The 20,101-nt window shown below is 25.5% G+C and overlaps 1 protein-coding gene across 1 annotated transcript; it reads left to right on the top strand.

Annotated features, from left to right (window-relative positions):
* Nucleotides 1–12,056: 12,056 nt before the first annotated feature.
* LOC111417954 (transport and golgi organization 9) lies at nt 12,057–19,209 on the top strand. Its single transcript, XM_023050388.2, has 7 exons — nt 12,057–12,143; nt 12,200–12,297; nt 12,357–12,658; nt 12,752–13,039; nt 18,420–18,578; nt 18,633–18,787; nt 18,837–19,209. Exons 2-7 carry the CDS (start codon nt 12,221–12,223, stop codon nt 19,008–19,010), a joined length of 1,155 nt encoding a protein of 384 aa, XP_022906156.1. The 5' UTR covers nt 12,057–12,143; nt 12,200–12,220; the 3' UTR covers nt 19,011–19,209.
* Nucleotides 19,210–20,101: the final 892 nt, after the last annotated feature.

Here is a 20,101-nt window from a genome sequence, read left to right as displayed (position 1 = left end):
TTTTTTAAAATAGGTTTCTTCATGAAAAAGATCACACTTTCGTCTATAAATTACGTAAGTTTCATTAAGATATCTTAAGAATTCGATTTTTTACGATTTTTTAAAAAAATATTATAGAAAAATTTAACTTTGTAAAATTATTAAAATTCCGATTAAGTTGAATAATTGATATCTCAAGAACAAATAGATATTTTCTAAAATGGGTTTCTTCATAAAAAAGTACACACTTTCCTTTATAAATCACGTAAGTTTCAATACGATATCTTAAGAATCCGATTTTTTACGATTTTTTAAAAAATTATTGTAGAAAAATTTAACTTTATAAGATTATTAAAATTCTGATTAAGTTCAATAATTGATATCTCAAGAACCAATCGATATTTTCTAAAATAGGTTTCTTCATGAAAAAGATCACACTTTCGTCTATAAATTACGTAAGTTTCATTAAGATATCTTAAGAATTCGATTTTTTACGATTTTTTAAAAAAATTTTGTAGAAAAATTTAACTTTGTAAAATTATTAAAATTCCGATTAAGTTCAATATTTGATATCTCAAGAACAAATCGATGTTTTCTAAAATGGGTTTCTTCATGAAAAAGTACACACTTTCCTGTATAAATCACGTAAGTTTCATTACGATATCTTAAGAATTCAATTTTATGCGATTTTTTAGAAAATTATTGTAGAAAAATTTAATTTTGTAAAATTATAAAAATTTCGATTAAGTTCAATGAATGATATCTCAAGAACAAATCGATATTTTCTAAAATAGGTTTTTTCATGAAAAAGAACACACTTTCGTCTATAAATTACGTAAGTTTCATTAAGATATCTTAAGGATTTGATTTTTAGGATTTTTTTAAAAATTATTGTAGAAAAATTTAACTTTGTAAAATTATTAAAATTTTGATTAAGCTCAATAATTGATATCTCAGGAACAAATAGATATTTTCAAAAATGGGTTTCTTCATAAAAAAGTACACACTTTCCTCTATAAATCACGTAAGATTCATTAATATATCTTATGAATTCGATTTGTTATGATTTTTTAAAAAATTCTTGTAGAAAAACTTAACTTTGTAAAATTATTAAAATTCCGATTAAGTTCAATAATTGATATCTCAAGAACAAATCGATATTTTCTAAAATGGGTTTCTTCATGAAAAGGAACACACTTTCGTCTATAAATCACGTAAATTTCATTACGATATCTTAAGAATTCGATTTTATGCGATTTTTTAAAGAAATATTGTAGAAAAATTTAATTTTGTAAAATTATTAAAATTCCGATTAAGTACAATAATTGATATCTCAATAACAAATCGATATTTTCTAAAATGGGGTGCTTCATGAAAAAGAACACACTATCGTCTATAAAGCACGTAAATTTCGTTAAGATATCTTAAGAATTCGATTTTTACGATTTTTTTAAAAATTCTTGTAGAAAAACTTAATTTTGTAAAATTATTAAAATTCCGATTAAGTTCAATAATTGATATCTCAAGAACAAATCGATGTTTTCTAAAATAGATTTCTTCATGAAAAAGAACACACTTTCGTCTATAAATTACGTAAGTTTCATTAAGATATCTTAAGAATTCGATTTTATGCGATTTTTTAAAAAAATATTGTAGAAAAATTTAATTTTGTAAAATTATTAAAATTCCGATTAAGTACAATAATTGATATCTCAATAACAAATCGATATTTTCTAAAATGGGTTTCTTCATGAAAAAGAACACACTTTCGTCTATAAATTACGTAAGTTTCATTAAGATATCTTAAGAATTCGATTTTTTACGATTTTTTAAAAAATTATTGTAGAAAAATTTAACTTTGTAAAATTATTAAAATTCCGATTAAGTTCAATAATTGATAGATCTCAAGAACAAATCGATATTTGCTAAAATGGGTTTCTTCATGAAAAAGTACACACTTTCCTGTATAAATCACGTAAGTTTCATTACGATATCTTAAGAATTCAATTTTATGCGATTTTTTAGAAAATTATTGTAGAAAAATTTAATTTTGTAAAATTATAAAAATTTCGATTAAGTTCAATAAATGATATCTCAAGAACAAATCGATATTTTCTAAAATAGGTTTCTTCATGAAAAAGAACACACTTTCGTCTATAAATCACATAAGTTTCATAAAGATATCTTAAGAATTTAATTTTATGCGATTTTTTAGAAAATTATTGTAGAAAAATTTAATTTTGTAAAATTATAAAAATTCCAATTAAGTTCAATAACTGATATCTCAAGAACAAATCGATATTTTCTAAAATGGGTTTCTTCATGAAAAAGAACACACTTTCGTCTATAAATTACGTAAGTTTCATTAAGATATCTTAAGAATTCGATTTTTTACGATTTTTTAAAAAAATATTGTAGAAAAATTTAACTTTGTAAAATTATTAAAATTCCGATTAAGTTCAATAATTGATATCTCGAGAACAAATCGATGTTTTCTAAAATGGGTTTCTTCATGAAAAAGTACACACTTTCCTGTATAAATCACGTAAGTTTCATTACGATATCTTAAGAATTCAATTTTATGCGATTTTTTAGAAAACTATTGTAGAAAAATTTAATTTTGTAAAATTATAAAAATTTCGATTAAGTTCAATAAATGATATCTCAAGAACAAATCGATATTTTCTAAAATAGGTTTTTTCATGAAAAAGAACACACTTTCGTCTATAAATTACGTAAGTTTCATTAAGATATCTTAAGAATTCGATTTTTTACGATTTTTTAAAAAATATTGTAAAAAAATTTAACTTTGTAAAATTATTAAAATTCCGATTAAGTTCAATAATTGATATCTCAAGAGCAAATCGATATTTTCTAAAATGGGTTTCTTCATGAAAAAGAACACACTATCGTCTATAAATCACGTAAATTTCGTTAAGATATCTTAAGAATTCGATTTTTACGATTTTTTTTAAAAATTCTTGTAGAAAAACTAAATTTTGCAAAATTATTAATAAATCGATATTTTCTAAAATGGGTTTCTTCATGAAAAAGTACACACTTTCCTGTATAAATCACGTAAGTTTCATTACGATATCTTAAGAATTCAATTTTATGCGATTTTTTAGAAAAATATTGTAGAAAAATTTAACTTTGTAAAATTATTAAAATTCCGATTAAGTTCAATAATTGATATCTCGAGAACAAATCGATATTTTCTAAAACGAGTTTCTTCATGAAAAAGTACACACTTTCCTCTATAAATCACGTAAGATTCATTAACATATCTTATGAATTCGATTTTTTATGATTTTTTTAAAATTTTTTGTAGAAAAACTTAACTTTGTAAAATTATTAAAATTCCGATTAAGTTCAATAATTGATATCTCAAGAGCAAATCGATATTTTCTAAAATGGGTTTCTTCATGAAAAAGAACACACTATAGTCTATAAATTACGTAAGTTTCATAAAGATATCTTGAGAATTCGATTTTTACGATTTTTTTTTTAATTATTGTAGAAAAATTCAACTTTGTAAAATTATTAAAATTCCGATTAAGTTCAATAATTGATATCTCAAGAGCAAATCGATATTTTCTAAAATGGGTTTCTTCATGAAAAAGAACACACTATAGTCTATAAATTACGTAAGTTTCATAAAGATATCTTGAGAATTCGATTTTTACGATTTTTTTTTTAATTATTGTAGAAAAATTCAACTTTGTAAAATTATTAAAATTCCGATTAAGTTCAATAATTGATATCTCAAGAGCAAATCGATATTTTCTAAAATGGGTTTCTTCATGAAAAAGAACACACTATAGTCTATAAATTACGTAAGTTTCATAAAGATATCTTGAGAATTCGATTTTTACGATTTTTTTTTTAATTATTGTAGAAAAATTCAACTTTGTAAAATTATTAAAATTCCGATTAAGTTCAATAATTGATATCTCAAGAGCAAATCGATATTTTCTAAAATGGGTTTCTTCATGAAAAAGAACACACTATAGTCTATAAATTACGTAAGTTTCATAAAGATATCTTGAGAATTCGATTTTTACGATTTTTTTTTTAATTATTGTAGAAAAATTCAACTTTGTAAAATTATTAAAATTCCGATTAAGTTCAATAATTGATATCTCAAGAGCAAATCGATATTTTCTAAAATGGGTTTCTTCATGAAAAAGAACACACTATAGTCTATAAATTACGTAAGTTTCATAAAGATATCTTGAGAATTCGATTTTTACGATTTTTTTTTTAATTATTGTAGAAAAATTCAACTTTGTAAAATTATTAAAATTCCGATTAAGTTCAATAATTGATATCTCAAGAGCAAATCGATATTTTCTAAAATGGGTTTCTTCATGAAAAAGAACACACTATAGTCTATAAATTACGTAAGTTTCATAAAGATATCTTGAGAATTCGATTTTTACGATTTTTTTTTTAATTATTGTAGAAAAATTCAACTTTGTAAAATTATTAAAATTCCGATTAAGTTCAATAATTGATATCTCAAGAGCAAATCGATATTTTCTAAAATGGGTTTCTTCATGAAAAAGAACACACTATAGTCTATAAATTACGTAAGTTTCATAAAGATATCTTGAGAATTCGATTTTTACGATTTTTTTTTTAATTATTGTAGAAAAATTCAACTTTGTAAAATTATTAAAATTCCGATTAAGTTCAATAATTGATATCTCGAGAACAAATCGATATTTTCTAAAATAGGTTTCTTCATGAAAAAGAACACACTTTCGTCTATAAATTACGTAAGTTTCATTAAGATATCTTAAGAATTCGATTTTTTACGATTTTTTAAAAAAATATTGTAGAAAAATTTAACTTTGTAAAATTATTAAAATTTTGATTAAACTCAATAATTGATATCTCAAGAACAAATAGATATTTTCTAAAATGGGTTTCTTCATAAAAAAGTACACACTTTCCTCTATAAATCACGTAAGATTCATTAACATATCTTATGAATTCGATTTTTTATGATTTTTTTAAAAATTCTTGTAGAAAAACTTAATTTTGTAGAATTATTAAAATTCCGATTAAGTTCAATAAATTATATCTCAAGAACAAATCGATATTTTCTAAAATGGGTTTCTTCATGAAAAAGAACACACTTTCGTCTATAAATTACGTAAGTTTCATTAAGATATCTTAAGAATTCGATTTTTTACGATTTTTTAAAAAAATATTGTAGAAAAATTTAACTTTGTAAAATTATTAAAATTCCGATTAAGTTCAATATTTGATATCTCAAGAACAAATCGATATTTCCTAAAATGGGTTTCTTCATGAAAAAGTACACACTTTCCTGTATAAATCACGTAAGTTTCATTACGATATCTTAAGAATTCAATTTTATGCGATTTTTTAGAAAATTATTGTAGAAAAATTTAATTTTGTAAAATTATAAAAATTTCGATTAAGTTCAATAAATGATATCTCAAGAACAAATCGATATTTTCTAAAACAGGTTTCTTCATGAAAAAGAACACACTTTCGTCTATAAATTACGTAAGTTTCATTAAGATATCTTAAGAATTCGATTTTTTACGATTTTTTAAAAAATATTGTAAAAAAATTTAACTTTGTAAAATTATTAAAATTCCGATTAAGTTCAATAATTGATATCTCAAGAGCAAATCGATATTTTCTAAAATGGGTTTCTTCATAAAAAGGAACACACTTTCGTCTATAAATCACATAAGTTTCATAAAGATATCTTAAGGATTTGATTTTTAGGATTTTTTTAAAAATTATTGTAGAAAAATTTAACTTTGTAAAATTATAAAAATTTTGATTAAGCTCAATAATTGATATCTCAGGAACAAATAGATATTTTCAAAAATAGGTTTCTTCATAAAAAAGTACACACTTTCCTCTATAAATCACATAAGATTCATTAACATATCTTATGAATTCGATTTTTATGATTTTTTTAAAAATTCTTGTAGAAAAACTTAACTTTGTAAAATTATTAAAATTCCGATTAAGTTCAATAAATGATATCTCAAGAACAAATCGATATTTTCTAAAATAGGTTTTTTCATGAAAAAGAACACACTTTCGTCTATAAATTACGTAAGTTTCATTAAGATATCTTAAGAATTCGATTTTTTACGACTTCTTAAAAAATATTGTAAAAAAATTTAACTTTGTAAAATTATTAAAATTCCGATTAAGTTCAATAATTGATATCTCAAGAACAAATCGATATTTTCTAAAATGGGTTTCTTCATGAAAAAGTACACACTTTTCTGTATAAATCACGTAAGTTTCATTACGATATCTTAAGAATTCAATTTTATGCGATTTTTTAGAAAATTATTGTAGAAAAATTTAATTTTGTAAAATTATAAAAATTTCGATTAAGTTCAATAAATGATATCTCAAGAACAAATCGATATTTTCTAAAATAGGTTTTTTCATGAAAAAGAACACACTTTCGTCTATAAATTACGTAAGTTTCATTAAGATATCTTAAGAATTCGATTTTTTACGATTTTTTAAAAATTCTTGTAGAAAAACTTAACTTTGTAAAATTATTAAAATTCCCATTAAGTTCAATAAATGATATCTCAAGAACAAATGGATATTTTCTAAAATAGGTTTTTTCATGAAAAAGAACACACTTTCGTTTATAAATTACGTAAGTTTCATTAAGATATCTTAAGAATTCGATTTTTTACGATTTTTTAAAAAATATTGTAGAAAAATTTAACTTTGTAAAATTATTAAAATTCCGATTAAGTTCAATAATTGATATCTCAAGAGCAAATCGATGTTTTCTAAAATGGGTTTCTTCATGAAAAAGTACACACTTTCCTGTATAAATCACGTAAGTTTCATTACGATATCTTAAGAATTCAATTTTATGCGATTTTTTAGAAAATTATTGTAGAAAAATTTAATTTTGTAAAATTATAAATATTCCGATTAAGTTCAATAACTGATATCTCAAGAACAACTCGATATTTTCTAAAATAGGGTTCTTCATGAAAAAGAATACACTTTCGTTTATAAATTACGTAAGTTTCATTAAGATATCTTAAGAATTCGATTTTTTACGATTTTTAAAAAAAATTTTGTAGAAAAATTTAACTTTGTAAAATTATTAAAATTCCGATTAAGTTCAATATTTGATATCTCAAGAACAAATCGATATTTCCTAAAATGGGTTTCTTCATGAAAAAGTACACACTTTCCTGTATAAATCACGTAAGTTTCATTACGATATCTTAAGAATTCAATTTTATGCGATTTTTTAGAAAATTATTGTAGAAAAATTTAATTTTGTAAAATTATAAAAATTCCGATTAAGTTCAATAACTGATATCTCAAGAACAAATCTATATTTTCTAAAATAGGTTTCTTCATGAAAAAGAACACACTTTCGTTTATAAATTACGTAAGTTTCATTAAGATATCTTAAGAATTAGATTTTTTACGATTTTTTAAGAAAATATTGTAGAAAAATTTAACTTTGTAAAATTATGAAAATTTTGATTAAGCTCAATAATTGATATCTCAAGAACAAATCGATATTTCCTAAAATGGGTTTCTTCATGAAAAAGTACACACCTTCCTGTATAAATCACGTAAGTTTCATTACGATATCTTAAGAATTCGATTTTTTACGATTTTTTAAAAAAATATTGTAAAAAAATTTAACTTTGTAAAATTATTAAAATTTTGATTAAACTCAATAATTGATATCTCAAGAACAAATAGATATTTTCTAAAATGGGTTTCTTCATAAAAAAGTGCACACTTTCCTCTATAAATCACGTAAGATTCATTAACATATCTTATGAATTCGATTTTTTATGATTTTTTTAAAAATTCTTGTAGAAAAACTTAACTTTGTAAAATTATTAAAATTCCGATTAAGTTCAATAAATGATATCTCAAGAACAAATCGATATTTTCCAAAATAGGTTTCTTCATGAAAAAGAACACACTTTCGTCTATAAATTACGTAAGTTTCATTAAGATATCTTAAGAATTCGATTTTTTACGATTTTTTAAAAAAATATTGTAGGAAAATTTAACTTTGTAAAATTATTAAAATTTTGATTAAACTCAATAATTGATATCTCAAGAACAAATAGATATTTTCTAAAATGGGTTTCTTCATAAAAAAGTACACACTTTCCTCTATAAATCACGTAAGATTCATTAACATATCTTATGCATTCGATTTTTTATGATTTTTTTAAAAATTCTTGTAGAAAAACTTAATTTTGTAAAGTTATTAAAATTCCGATTAAGTTCAATAATTGATATCTCAAGAACAACTCGATATTTTCTAAAATAGGTTTCTTCATGAAGAAGAACACACTTTCGTCTATAAATTACGTAAGTTTCATTAAGATATCTTAAGAATTCGATTTTTTACGATTTTTTAAAAAAATTTTGTAGAAAAATTTAACTTTGTAAAATTATTAAAATTCCGATTAAGTTCAATATTTGATACCTCAAGAACAAGTCGATGTTCTCTAAAATGGGTTCCTTCGTGAAACAGTACACACTTTCTTTTATAAATCGCAATAACTTCAATAAGATATCTTAAGAGTTCAATAGAGATACGAATCTTTAATAATTATACAAGTATAATTAAAAAAATCGTAACAACCAGGTTTATGGAAAATAAGAAATTATCTTTGGTGCACTAAATCTAGATTAAATTTCCTTTAAACTCTTTATTTCATCGTGATATCTCTATTGGTCTTTGAGATACGATTTTTTAAATTTTTTTAATTTTCACTATAACTTCAATAATTGTCGAAAACACAGTGTTATTAAAAAAATCATAACAAGCAGGTTTATGGAAATTAAGAAATTATCTTTGTAGCATTAAAACTAGATAAAATCTCCTTTAAACTCCTTCTTATTTCATCGTGATATCTCTATTGATCTTTGAGATACGATTTTTTAAACTTTCTTAATTTTCACTATAACTTCAATAATTGTCGAAAACACAGTGTTATTAAAAAAATCGTAACAACCAGGTTTATGGAAATTAGGAAATCATCTTTGGAGCACTAAAACTAGATTAAATTAGCTTTAAATTTCTTCTTATTTTATCGTGATATCTCTATTGGTCTTTGAGATACGATTTTTAAAATTTTCTTAATTTTCACTATAACCTCAATAAGTTACGAATACGCAGTGTTATTAAAAAAATCGTAACAAGCAGGTTTATGGAAACTAAAAAATTGTTCTTGGTACACTAAAACTAGATTAAATTTCCTTTAAACTCTTTTTTATTTCATCGTGATATCTCTATTGGTGTTTGAGGTACGATTTCTTAAATTTTCTTAATTTTCGCTATAACTTCAATAATTGTCGAAAACACAGTATTATTAAAAAAATCGTAACAAGCAGGTTTATGGAAACTAAGAAATTATCTTTGTAGCACTAAAACTAGATTAAATTTGCTTTAAACTTCTTCTTATTTCATCGTGATATCTCTATTGGTCTTTGAGATACGATTTTTTAAATCTTCTTAATTTTCACTATAACCTCAATAAGTATCAAATACGCAGTGTGTTATTAAAAAAAATCGTAACAACCAAGTTTATGGAAATTAAGAAATTATCTTTGTAGCACTAAAACTAGATTAAATTTGCTTTAAACTCCTTCTTATTTCATCGTGATATCTCTATTGGTCTTTGAGATACGATTTTTTAAATTTTCTTAATTTTCGCTACAACTTCAATAATTGTCGAAAACACAGTGTTATTAAAAAAATCGTAACAACCAAGTTTATGGAAATTAAGAAATTATCTTTGGTGCACTAAAACTAGATTAAATTTGCTTTAAACACCTTCTTGTTTCATCGTGATATCTCTATTTGTCTTTGAGATACGATTTTTTAAATTTTCTCAATTTTCGCTATAACCTCAATAAGTATCAAATACGCAGAGTGTTATTAAAAAAATCGTAACAACCAAGTTTATGGAAATTAAGAAATTATCTTTGGTGCACTAAAACTAGATTAAATTTGCTTTAAACACCTTCTTATTTCATCGTGATATCTCTATTGGTCTTTAAGATACGGTTTTTTAAATTTTCTTAATTTTCAATATAACCTCAATAAGTATCAAATACGCAGAGTGTTATTAAAAAAATCGTAACAACCAAGTTTATGGAAATTAAGAAATTATCTTTGGTGCACTAAAACTAGATTAAATTTGCTTTAAACACCTTCTTATTTCATCGTGATATCTCTGTTGGTCTTTAAGATACGGTTTTTTTAATTTTCTTAATTTTCAATATAACCTCAATAAGTATCAAATACGCAGAGTGTTATTAAAAAAATCGTAACAACCAAGTTTATGGAAATTAAGAAATTATCTTTGGTGCACTAAAACTAGATTAAATTTGCTTTAAACACCTTCTTATTTCATCGTGATATCTCTGTTGGTCTTTAAGATACGGTTTTTTAAATTTTCTTAATTTTCAATATAACCTCAATAAGTATTAAATACGCAGAGTGTTATTAAAAAAATCGTAACAACCAAGTTTATGGAAATTAAGAAATTATCTTTGTAGCACTAAAACTAGATTAAATTTGCTTTAAGCTTCTTCTCATTTCATCGTGATATCTCTATTGCTCTTTGAGATACGATTTTTTAAATTTTCTTAATTTTCAATATAACCTCAATAAGTATCAAATACGCAGAGTGTTATTAAAAAAATCGTAACAACCAGGTTTATGGAAATTAAGAAATTATCTTTGTAGCACTAAAACTAGATTAAATTTGCTTTAAACTTCTTCTTATTTCATCGTGATATCTCTATTGATGTTTGAGATACGATTTTTTAAATTTTCTTAATTTTCACTATAACTTCAATAAGTTACGAATACGCAGAGTGTTATTAAAAAAATCGTAACAACCAAGTTTATGGAAATTAAGAAATTATCTTTGGTGCACTAAAACTAGATTAAATTTGCTTTAAACCCCTTCTTATTTCATCGTGATATCTCTATTGGTCTTTAAGATACGATTTTTTAAATTGTTTTAATTTTCAATATAACCTCAATAAGTATCAAATACGCAGAGTGTTATTAAAAAAATCGTAACAACCAAGTTTATGGGAATTAAGAAATTATCTTTGTAGCATTAAAACTAGATTAAATTTGCTTTAAACTCCGTCTTATTTCATCGTGATATATCTATTGGTCTTTGAGATACGATTTTTTAAATTTTCTTAATTTTCACTATAACTTCAATAAGTTACGAATACGCAGAGTGTTATTAAAAAAATCGTAACAACCAAGTTTATGGAAATTAAGAAATTATCTTTGCAGCACTAAAACTAGATTAAATTTCCTTTAAGTTCCTTCTTATTTCATCGTGATATCTCTATTGGTGTTTGAGATACGATTTTTTTTAATTTTCTTAATTTTCGTTATAACCCGAATATGTAATGTGTTATTAAAAAAATCGTAACTACTAAATTTATGGAAATTAAAAATTTATTTTTGGTGTACTAAAACTAGATTAAATTTCCTTTAAAGTCCTTACTATTTCATCGTTATATCTCTATTAGTATTAGAGATATGATCCTTTAAATATGATATTGTCGATTTTGTTATCAAAATTTTGGCTAAGTTCAAAAATTAATATCACAAGAACGAATCGATATTTTCTAAAACGGTTTTATACGTGAAAAAGTATATACTTTCCTGTATAAATAATGCAAGTTTCATTAAGATATCTTAAGAATTCTATTTTTTACGAATTTTTTTAATTTGACTAAATTTATTAAAATTCCAGTTATGTTCAAAACTTTATATCTCAAGCCCGAATCAATATTTTTTAAAACGGTTTTCTTTATGAAAAAGTACATACTTCCTCCTATAAATCGCAACAATTTTATTTTCACGTTTTTTAAAAAATGATTATTCAAAATTGTTAATTTTGAAAATGATTTTTGGTGTAACTTTGGTTGCCTATACACCACAATAATAATCCTTAGTAAGCACTTCTAAAGTCTAAATCACCATTTTAGAGCTGCATCTCTCTTTATTCATGTTTGTGTGAGAATTCGTTGAACTTGGACAACGTTTATCGCTAAAAAGTGCTGATAATAACGTTTTTATTTGAATCATTACTCCTAATCTAGGCGTAATCGTTCATTGTGTCAAACATCAACAAATAAATTTAACAATAAGTAATTTTAGAATAGAAATTATTACTAAAAAATGGCTTGGACTAGGTACCAGCTGATGTTAGCCTTTGTAATGGTTACAACAGGAAGTATTAATTCAATCACCACAAAGTAAATATTAATTAAAAACTTTCCATTACACTTATTTATTAATTTATGATCATTTCTAGATGGGCTGATTTGTTAGAATCGAAAGGACGAGATGGTGTAGTAAGACCTTTTGATCACCCCTTTGTCCAAGCTTTATCAATGTTCTTCGGGGAATTCCTTTGCTTGGTTATGTTCAACATCCTTTATAAAGTTTATAGTCGAAGGAGAGATGGCTCAGAAGATGTTCATGTTTTAACGAAAGGAAATAGACACTTTAATCGCTTCATTCTGTTAATTCCTGCTATGTGTGATATGACAGCAACTTCAATTATGTATATAGGACTTAATTTAACTTATGTATCAAGTTTTCAAATGCTTAGAGGTAAAATTTTTATTAACATAACCTCAAACTAAAATTTTTTTATTGACATAACCTCAAACTGAAAAATTTTAATTAATTAATTTTTTGATTTAGGTTCCGTTATAATCTTTGTGGCGTTATTAAGTGTGACTTTTTTGGATAAAGTAATTAAAAGGCGACAATGGAGTGGAATTTTTTTGATTATTTTGGGGTTGGTTATTGTTGCAATGACGGATATTATTTATAAGGATATGTCTGGGCCTAGTTTTGGACCTAACAGTATTATTACTGGTGATTTATTGATTGTTTTTGCTCAAATTATCACTTCTATACAAATGGTTATTGAAGAAAAGTTTGTTCATGGCTTGGATATTCCTCCGCTTCAAGCTGTTGGATGGGAAGGTAAAAAAATGAAATTATTATAAATTAATACAGTATATTTCGGATATAACGAACAATCAAGGGACTTGAAAATCAGTTTGTTATAACCAAAGTTCATTATAGGCAATAATTAAAAAAAATTATGAATTAAATTGATTGAAATTAAACAATTGTGGGAAGGAATTAAAAGAAATCAGTAAGAACATACATTTATTTCAACAATAAACACAAAATAAAGTTAACAGGTTATTTAAAAAACTCTAGTAATTTTGGTTTAAATTAGATTTCTACATTAGCAAAATTGCGATTGCAAATTGTGGTTTTATGTCCGTAAACGTGGTTAGTAAAAACGAAATTATCCTTCGTTTTTATTATTATTTTTTTAACTTTAACAAACAATATCACATTAAGTTACTTTCTTAACTAGAGTTTCTTTTTACCGACCATTTCTTGCTTACTCTAATTTACCATTGATACCATAGATGGCGGCACTTGTACATTACCAAATATTTTATAATTTATTTAACCCTTTATGCCCGACGGTACTTTTAGATACTCATTTTCAGCTTTAATTTAAAACAAGTCTCATTCCTTAATTTCAACAAGCACGGCTTCCCGGAATTATTAAATTAGCATCATTTTTGACACTATTAGGTTATACGAAGATGTAAGTTTTATTTCAACATTTTTTTTTTTAATACTTTTCCAATCCAACCCAACAATTATTATACATCATTTTAAAGAGAAAGCTTTGAGCTTTAATCTAAAACAAGTCTCATTCCTTAATTTCAATAAACACGGCTTCCAGATGTTTTTAAATTAACATCTTTTTTAACACTTTTAGGTTATACGAAAATGTAAGTTTTGTTTCAACATTTTTTTTCTCAATATTTTTCTAATCCACCCCAACAATTATTATACATCATTTTAAAGAGAAAGCTTTGAGCTTTAATTTAAAACAAGTCTCATTCCTTAATTTCCATAAATACGGCTTCCAGAAATTTTTAAATTAGCATCTTTTTTAACACTTTTAGGTTATACGAAAATGTACGTTTTGTTTCAACATTTTTTTTCTCAATTATTTTGCAATCCAACCGAACAATTATTATACATCATTTTAAAGAGAAAGCTTTGAGCTGTAATTTAGAATAAATCCTTAATTTCAATAAACACGGCTTCCAGGAATTTTTAAATTAGCAACTTTTTTGACACTTTTAGGTTATACGAAAATGTAAGTTTTGTTTCAACATGTTATTTCTCAATATTTTTTCAATCCAACCCAACAATTATTATACATCATTTTAAAGAGAAGGCCTTCAGCTTTAATTTAGAATAAGTTTCATTAATTAATTTCAATAAACACAGCTTCTAGGAATTTTTGAATTAGCATCTTTTTTGACATTATTAGGTTATACGAAAATGTAAGTTTTGTTTCAACTTTTTTTTTCTCAATATTTTTCCAATCCAACCCAACAATTATTATACATCATTTTAAAGAGAAAGCTTTCAGCTTTGATTTAGAATAAGTTTCGTTAATTAATTTCAATAAACACAGCTTCCAGGAATTTTTAAATTAGCAACTTTTTTGACACTTTTAGGTTATACGAAAATGTAAGTTTTGTTTCAACATGTTATTTCTCAATATTTTTTCAATCCAACCCAACAATTATTATACATCATTTTAAAGAGAAGGCCTTCAGCTTTAATTTAGAATAAGTTTCATTAATTAATTTCAATAAACACAGCTTCCAGGAATTTTTGAATTAGCATCTTTTTTGACATTATTAGGTTATACGAAAATGTAAGTTTTGTTTCAACTTTTTTTTTCTCAATATTTTTCCAATCCAACCCAACAATTATTATACATCATTTTAAAGAGAAAGCTTTCAGCTTTGATTTAGAATAAGTTTCGTTAATTAATTTCAATAAACACAGCTTCCAGGATTTTTTATAGCATCTTTTTTGACATTATTAGTTTATACGAAAATGTAAGTTTTGTTTCAACATTTTTTTCTCAATATTTTTCCAATCCAACCCAACAATTATTATACATCATTTTAAAGAGAAAACTTTGAGCTTTAATTTAGAATAAGTTTCATTAATTAATTTCAATAAATACGGCTTCCAGGAATTTTTAAATTAGCATGTTTTTTGACACTTTTAGGCTATACGGAAATGTAAATTTTTCTTCTCAATATTTTTCCAATCGAACCCTACAATTATTATACATCATTTTAAAGAGAAAGCTTTGAACTTTAATTTAAAATAAGTTTCATTCCTTAATTTCAATAAACACGGCTTCCAGGAATTTTTAAATTAGCATCTTTTTTGACACTTTTAGGTTATACGAAAATGTAAGTTTTGTTTCAACATTTTTTTCTCAATATTTTTCCAATCCAACCCAACAATTATTATACATCATTTTAAAGACAAAGCTTTGAGCTTTAATCTAAAACAAGTCTCATTCCTTAATTTCAATAAACACGGCTTCCAGGAATTTTTAAACTAGCATCTTTTTTGACACTTTTAGGTTATACGAAAATGTAAGTTTTGTTTCAACATTTTTTTTCTCAATATTTTTCTGATCCAACCCAACAATTATTATACATCATTTTAAAGAGAAAGCTTTGAGCTTTAATTTAGAATAGGTTTCATTCCTTAATTTCAATAAACACGGCTTCCAGGAATTTTTAAATTAGCAACTTTTTTAACACTTTTAGGTTATACGAAGATGTGAGTTTTGTTTCAACATTTTTTTTCTCAATATTTTTCTAATTCAACACAATAGTTATTATACATCATATTAAAGATAAAGCTTTCAGCTTTGATTTAGAATACGTTTCATTAATTAATTTCAATAAACACAGCTTCCAGAAATTTTTAAATTAGCATCTTTTTTGACACTTTTAGGTTATACGAAAATGTAAGTTTTGTTTCAACATTTTTTTCTCAATATTTTTCCAATCCAACCCAACAATTATTATACATCATTTTAAAGACAAAGCTTTGAGCTTTAATCTAAAACAAGTCTCATTCCTTAATTTCAATAAACACGGCTTCCAGGAATTTTTAAACTAGCATCTTTTTTGACACTTTTAGGTTATACGAAAATGTAAGTTTTGTTTCAACATTTTTTTTCTCAATAATTTTCCAATCCAACCTAACAATTATTATATATCGTTTTAAAGAGAAAGCTTTGAGCTTTAATTTAAAATAAGTTTCATTCCTTAATTTCAATAAACACGGCTTCCAGGAATTTTTAAATTAGCAACTTTTTTGACACTTTTAGGTTATACGAAAATGTAAGTTTTGTTTCAACATTTTTTTTTCTCAATATTTTTCCAATCCAACCCAACAATTATTATACATCATTGTAAAGAGAAAGCTTTCAGCTTCAATTTAGAATAAGTTTCATTAATTAATTTCAATAAACACAGCTTCCACGAATTTTTAAATTAGCATCTTTTTTGACGCTTTTAGGTTATACGAAAATGTAAGTTTTGTTTCAACATTTTTTTTCTCAATATTTTTCCAATCCAACCCAACAATTATTATACATCATTTTAAAGGGAAGGCCTTCAGCTTTAATTTAGAATAAGTTTCATTAATTAATTTCAATAAACACAGCTTCCACGAATTTTTAAATTAGCATCTTTTTTCACACTTTTAGGTTATACGAAAATGTAAGTTTTGTTTCAACTTTTTTTTTCTCAATATTTTTCCAATCCAACCCAACAATTATTATACATCATTTTAAAGAAAAAGCTTTGAGCTTTAATTTAAAACAAGTCTCATTGCTTAATTTCAATAAACACGGTTTCCAGGAATTTTTAAATTAGCATCTTTTTTGACACTTTTAGGTTATACGAAAATGTATGTTTTGTATCAACATTTTTTTTCTTAATATTTTTCCAATCCAACCCAACAATTATTATACATCATTTTAAAGAGAAAGCTTTGAGCTTTAATTTGGAATAAGTCTTATTCCTTAATTTTTGAGGAACCTTCATATACAAAATCTTTTTCAGTATCCACAAACTGTATTTTATTGTTTCTCAAAAATTCCCTGACATGCCAAATATTCTGATGAGCCATTTTGCAATACTAACCTTTTAATGTGTCTACCCAAGGTCCGTTGAGTAAACATATTGTATAAGGTTATCCAACTCCCTATGAACACTGTTGTTATGAACGTATCTCCTCCGCAAAGGCCCATAGACAAAGGCTTTGTTGTGACGTCATTGGAAGCCAACAGAAACTCTTTATTTCTTGAGTTTAATAACACTTGTTTAATTTTTAAATAATTATTAACATAAATATTATTATTATATTATATTAAATTTATATTATATCATATTATGTTATATTTTTCCTCCAATGACGTCACGTTTTCCACCTCACCCCTCCAACGTCAAGTCGTTCGAGTTGGATAACCTTATAACCAATACTCAACGGACCTTGGTGTCTACCTACTGTTTTTGCTTGCATACATTTTGATATCAGTTCATTTTTACGGTTAGAACAACTGTCTTCATTTTGATCTGTAGTGTTATTGTGTTCAGAAACAGTTATTTTTGCTATGGATTCTGCAGAGTTGGTTTATTAGCTGTTTATCCATAAATTGGTATCTCGTATCATCTGAAGTCATAAAATATCTCTTGTCAAGGGCACACCCAACGGAAAAAAGGTTACATTTTAATTCTGGAATATAGAGCACATTTGAGAGAGTTGTTTCAAACAGTGTCTTACCATTTTCCTATTCTTTTAACTTCTAGCTTTTTAGTTTCTAGCATTTTCCTTATTTTTAATTCACTCATGTCTCACTCATGAAGGCATTTGTCACATCTTTTTCTGAGTCTAATTCTGAGTCTGTAAAAGCAGTTTTTTGCAATGCGGTTTGTCTTGGAGCAGATATAACACTGTCGTGGTGAATTATTCTTTTTTGACCCTACCTATTTGGTTGCTAAAGCAGTGGAGTTGTTTTCAAAGGATTTATTTTTAGATCTATTTTCTCTAACGACAGTTGTGAAGTAACTTCTTCCAAATTTTGTTTCTTCACTAGCAAAGATTTCCCAAGCGGATCTAGTGTTTGAATTCGCCAGGGAGTGACATAAGAATTTTGGTCATTATGATTTTTTCTGAAAGTTCTTCGCCAGCGGTTTTTAATTTTTTTTTATATCTTTTATTTTGAACAACATACATTTTTTATGCGTCTCAAGCCAGAATCGAGTATTTTTTGTAATTCCCCGATAGGTAAGAAAAATATCATGGCGCCATCTTTTAAAAAATAGCAGAATCAAATCAGAGACATTTTCGGGACTATTAAATTTGTTCGTTATAACCGGAAGTTCGTTATAACCGACTTACACTGTAGGTATATAAAAATCAAATTTTTTTGTAGGAGTATTTGGTTTTTTGGTTTTGGGACTTCTCCAAATCCCGTTCTATTTCATTTACGTTGGACATCCTTTCAGTAACAACTCTCGTGGTGTTCTTGAAGATGTAATCGATGCTTTCGTGCAAATTAATAACAACCCACTTTTACTTTTAGCAATTCTAGGTAATTAATTAATTATTTAATTAAAATTGGGCTAAATCCTTTTTGCATTAATAGGAACAATTTTGTCAATTGCCTTCTTTAACTTTGCTGGAATCAGTGTCACGAAAGAAATGTCAGCAACGCATCGAATGGTCCTCGATAGTGTTCGAACCATCGTTATATGGATGATTAGTTTATTTTTGTTCCATCAAAAGTTTCATTGGCTCCAGGTTAAAATAATTTTTTTTTTTTAACTTTATTTCTATTAAATTTTTTTAGTTGGTGGGTTTCGTATCTCTTTTAATTGGAATGTTTATTTACAACGGATTAACATTAACCATGGTTTATGTAAAAGCACGCTCGATATTGATTGGATTAAGATATTCGAGAGTCAATGGTGAGGATGTTAAGAACTTGGCTGCTGATGAACCAGGAGAGAGCAGTAATCCTTAACTTTGAGATCAAAGTTACAGGATAAAGTTATTTTTTTATTTTGTAAATATTTAAAAGTAAAAGTAAGTAGAGGTAACGTTTAAAATTATTATAATTATAAAGAAAGTTAAGCATGTATTAAGAAAAATCTAAAAGTTGAATCTATTCCTAAAACTGACTGTTATCTTATTGAAATGGGTAAATAAATTTTTTGACAGTATTTAAAAAAATTATTTTCTCCTCTCTCTTTCTTTTGAGCGCATTGCAAAATAAAATAGGAGATCGTAAACTAGACTCGGGCAATCGGCTCCACCTACGACCGGTTCGTCGTAGGTAATGTTTATTAATACTTTTATTGGGTTAATCCCAAGTTCCTGCGCATGCGCATTCAAGAGTTGTGAGGCGCGCCTTTATGCGTTCAACATGCGTTTCAAAAACGCCGATTCTAGACAGGAAGTTGTTGCACCTCCGTGACGTCAACCGCCCAATGTAAAAGGATAGGGGGAAGAAGTGTCAACCAAAGGCTTGGGGGAAAAAATAGGTTGGTAACTAGACCTGGTGACTTTTTTAAAAAAGTAACGCGCCACCTAGTTTCTGGTAGTGGAACTAAACCAGGTAGACTGTTAATTAAGATCTAGTTACTTTTTCAATATCAACCTATTTTTTTTCACCTCCGCCTTAGGTTGGTACCCTTCCCTATCCTTTTACATTGGGTTGATGACGTCACGGAGGTGCAACTTCCTATCTAGAATCGGCGTTTCTATACTACTCCGTGCCGTTCATAACTCGTTTCTCACGTGTACTCACCAATAGATTCGACACGGAAAAAGAAATAAACTCTTTCCGTGAATCACTATTGGACGACTTTAAACAGTTCCCGTGCGGTTATTATAAACATTTTGAAAAAATTTTATTAAAAAAATTGCTAATGTATCCTTCAACTCTGATCTATAAGATATGGGACACCTGTATATAAATTTGTATAAATTAATACAATCAAAATTTTTTATATACAATAATTGTTTAGAATTGAATTACAAACAATTTTTGTTAATGAAATTTTTTTAAATAATAAGATTTTAATTTCCCTGTGAACAATACATACATTACTG

Source organism: Onthophagus taurus, unplaced genomic scaffold (assembly GCF_036711975.1).
Source record: "Onthophagus taurus isolate NC unplaced genomic scaffold, IU_Otau_3.0 ScKx7SY_15, whole genome shotgun sequence".
Taxonomy (NCBI): Eukaryota; Metazoa; Arthropoda; class Insecta; order Coleoptera; family Scarabaeidae; genus Onthophagus; species Onthophagus taurus.
This window is presented reverse-complemented; position numbering and strand designations above follow the sequence as displayed.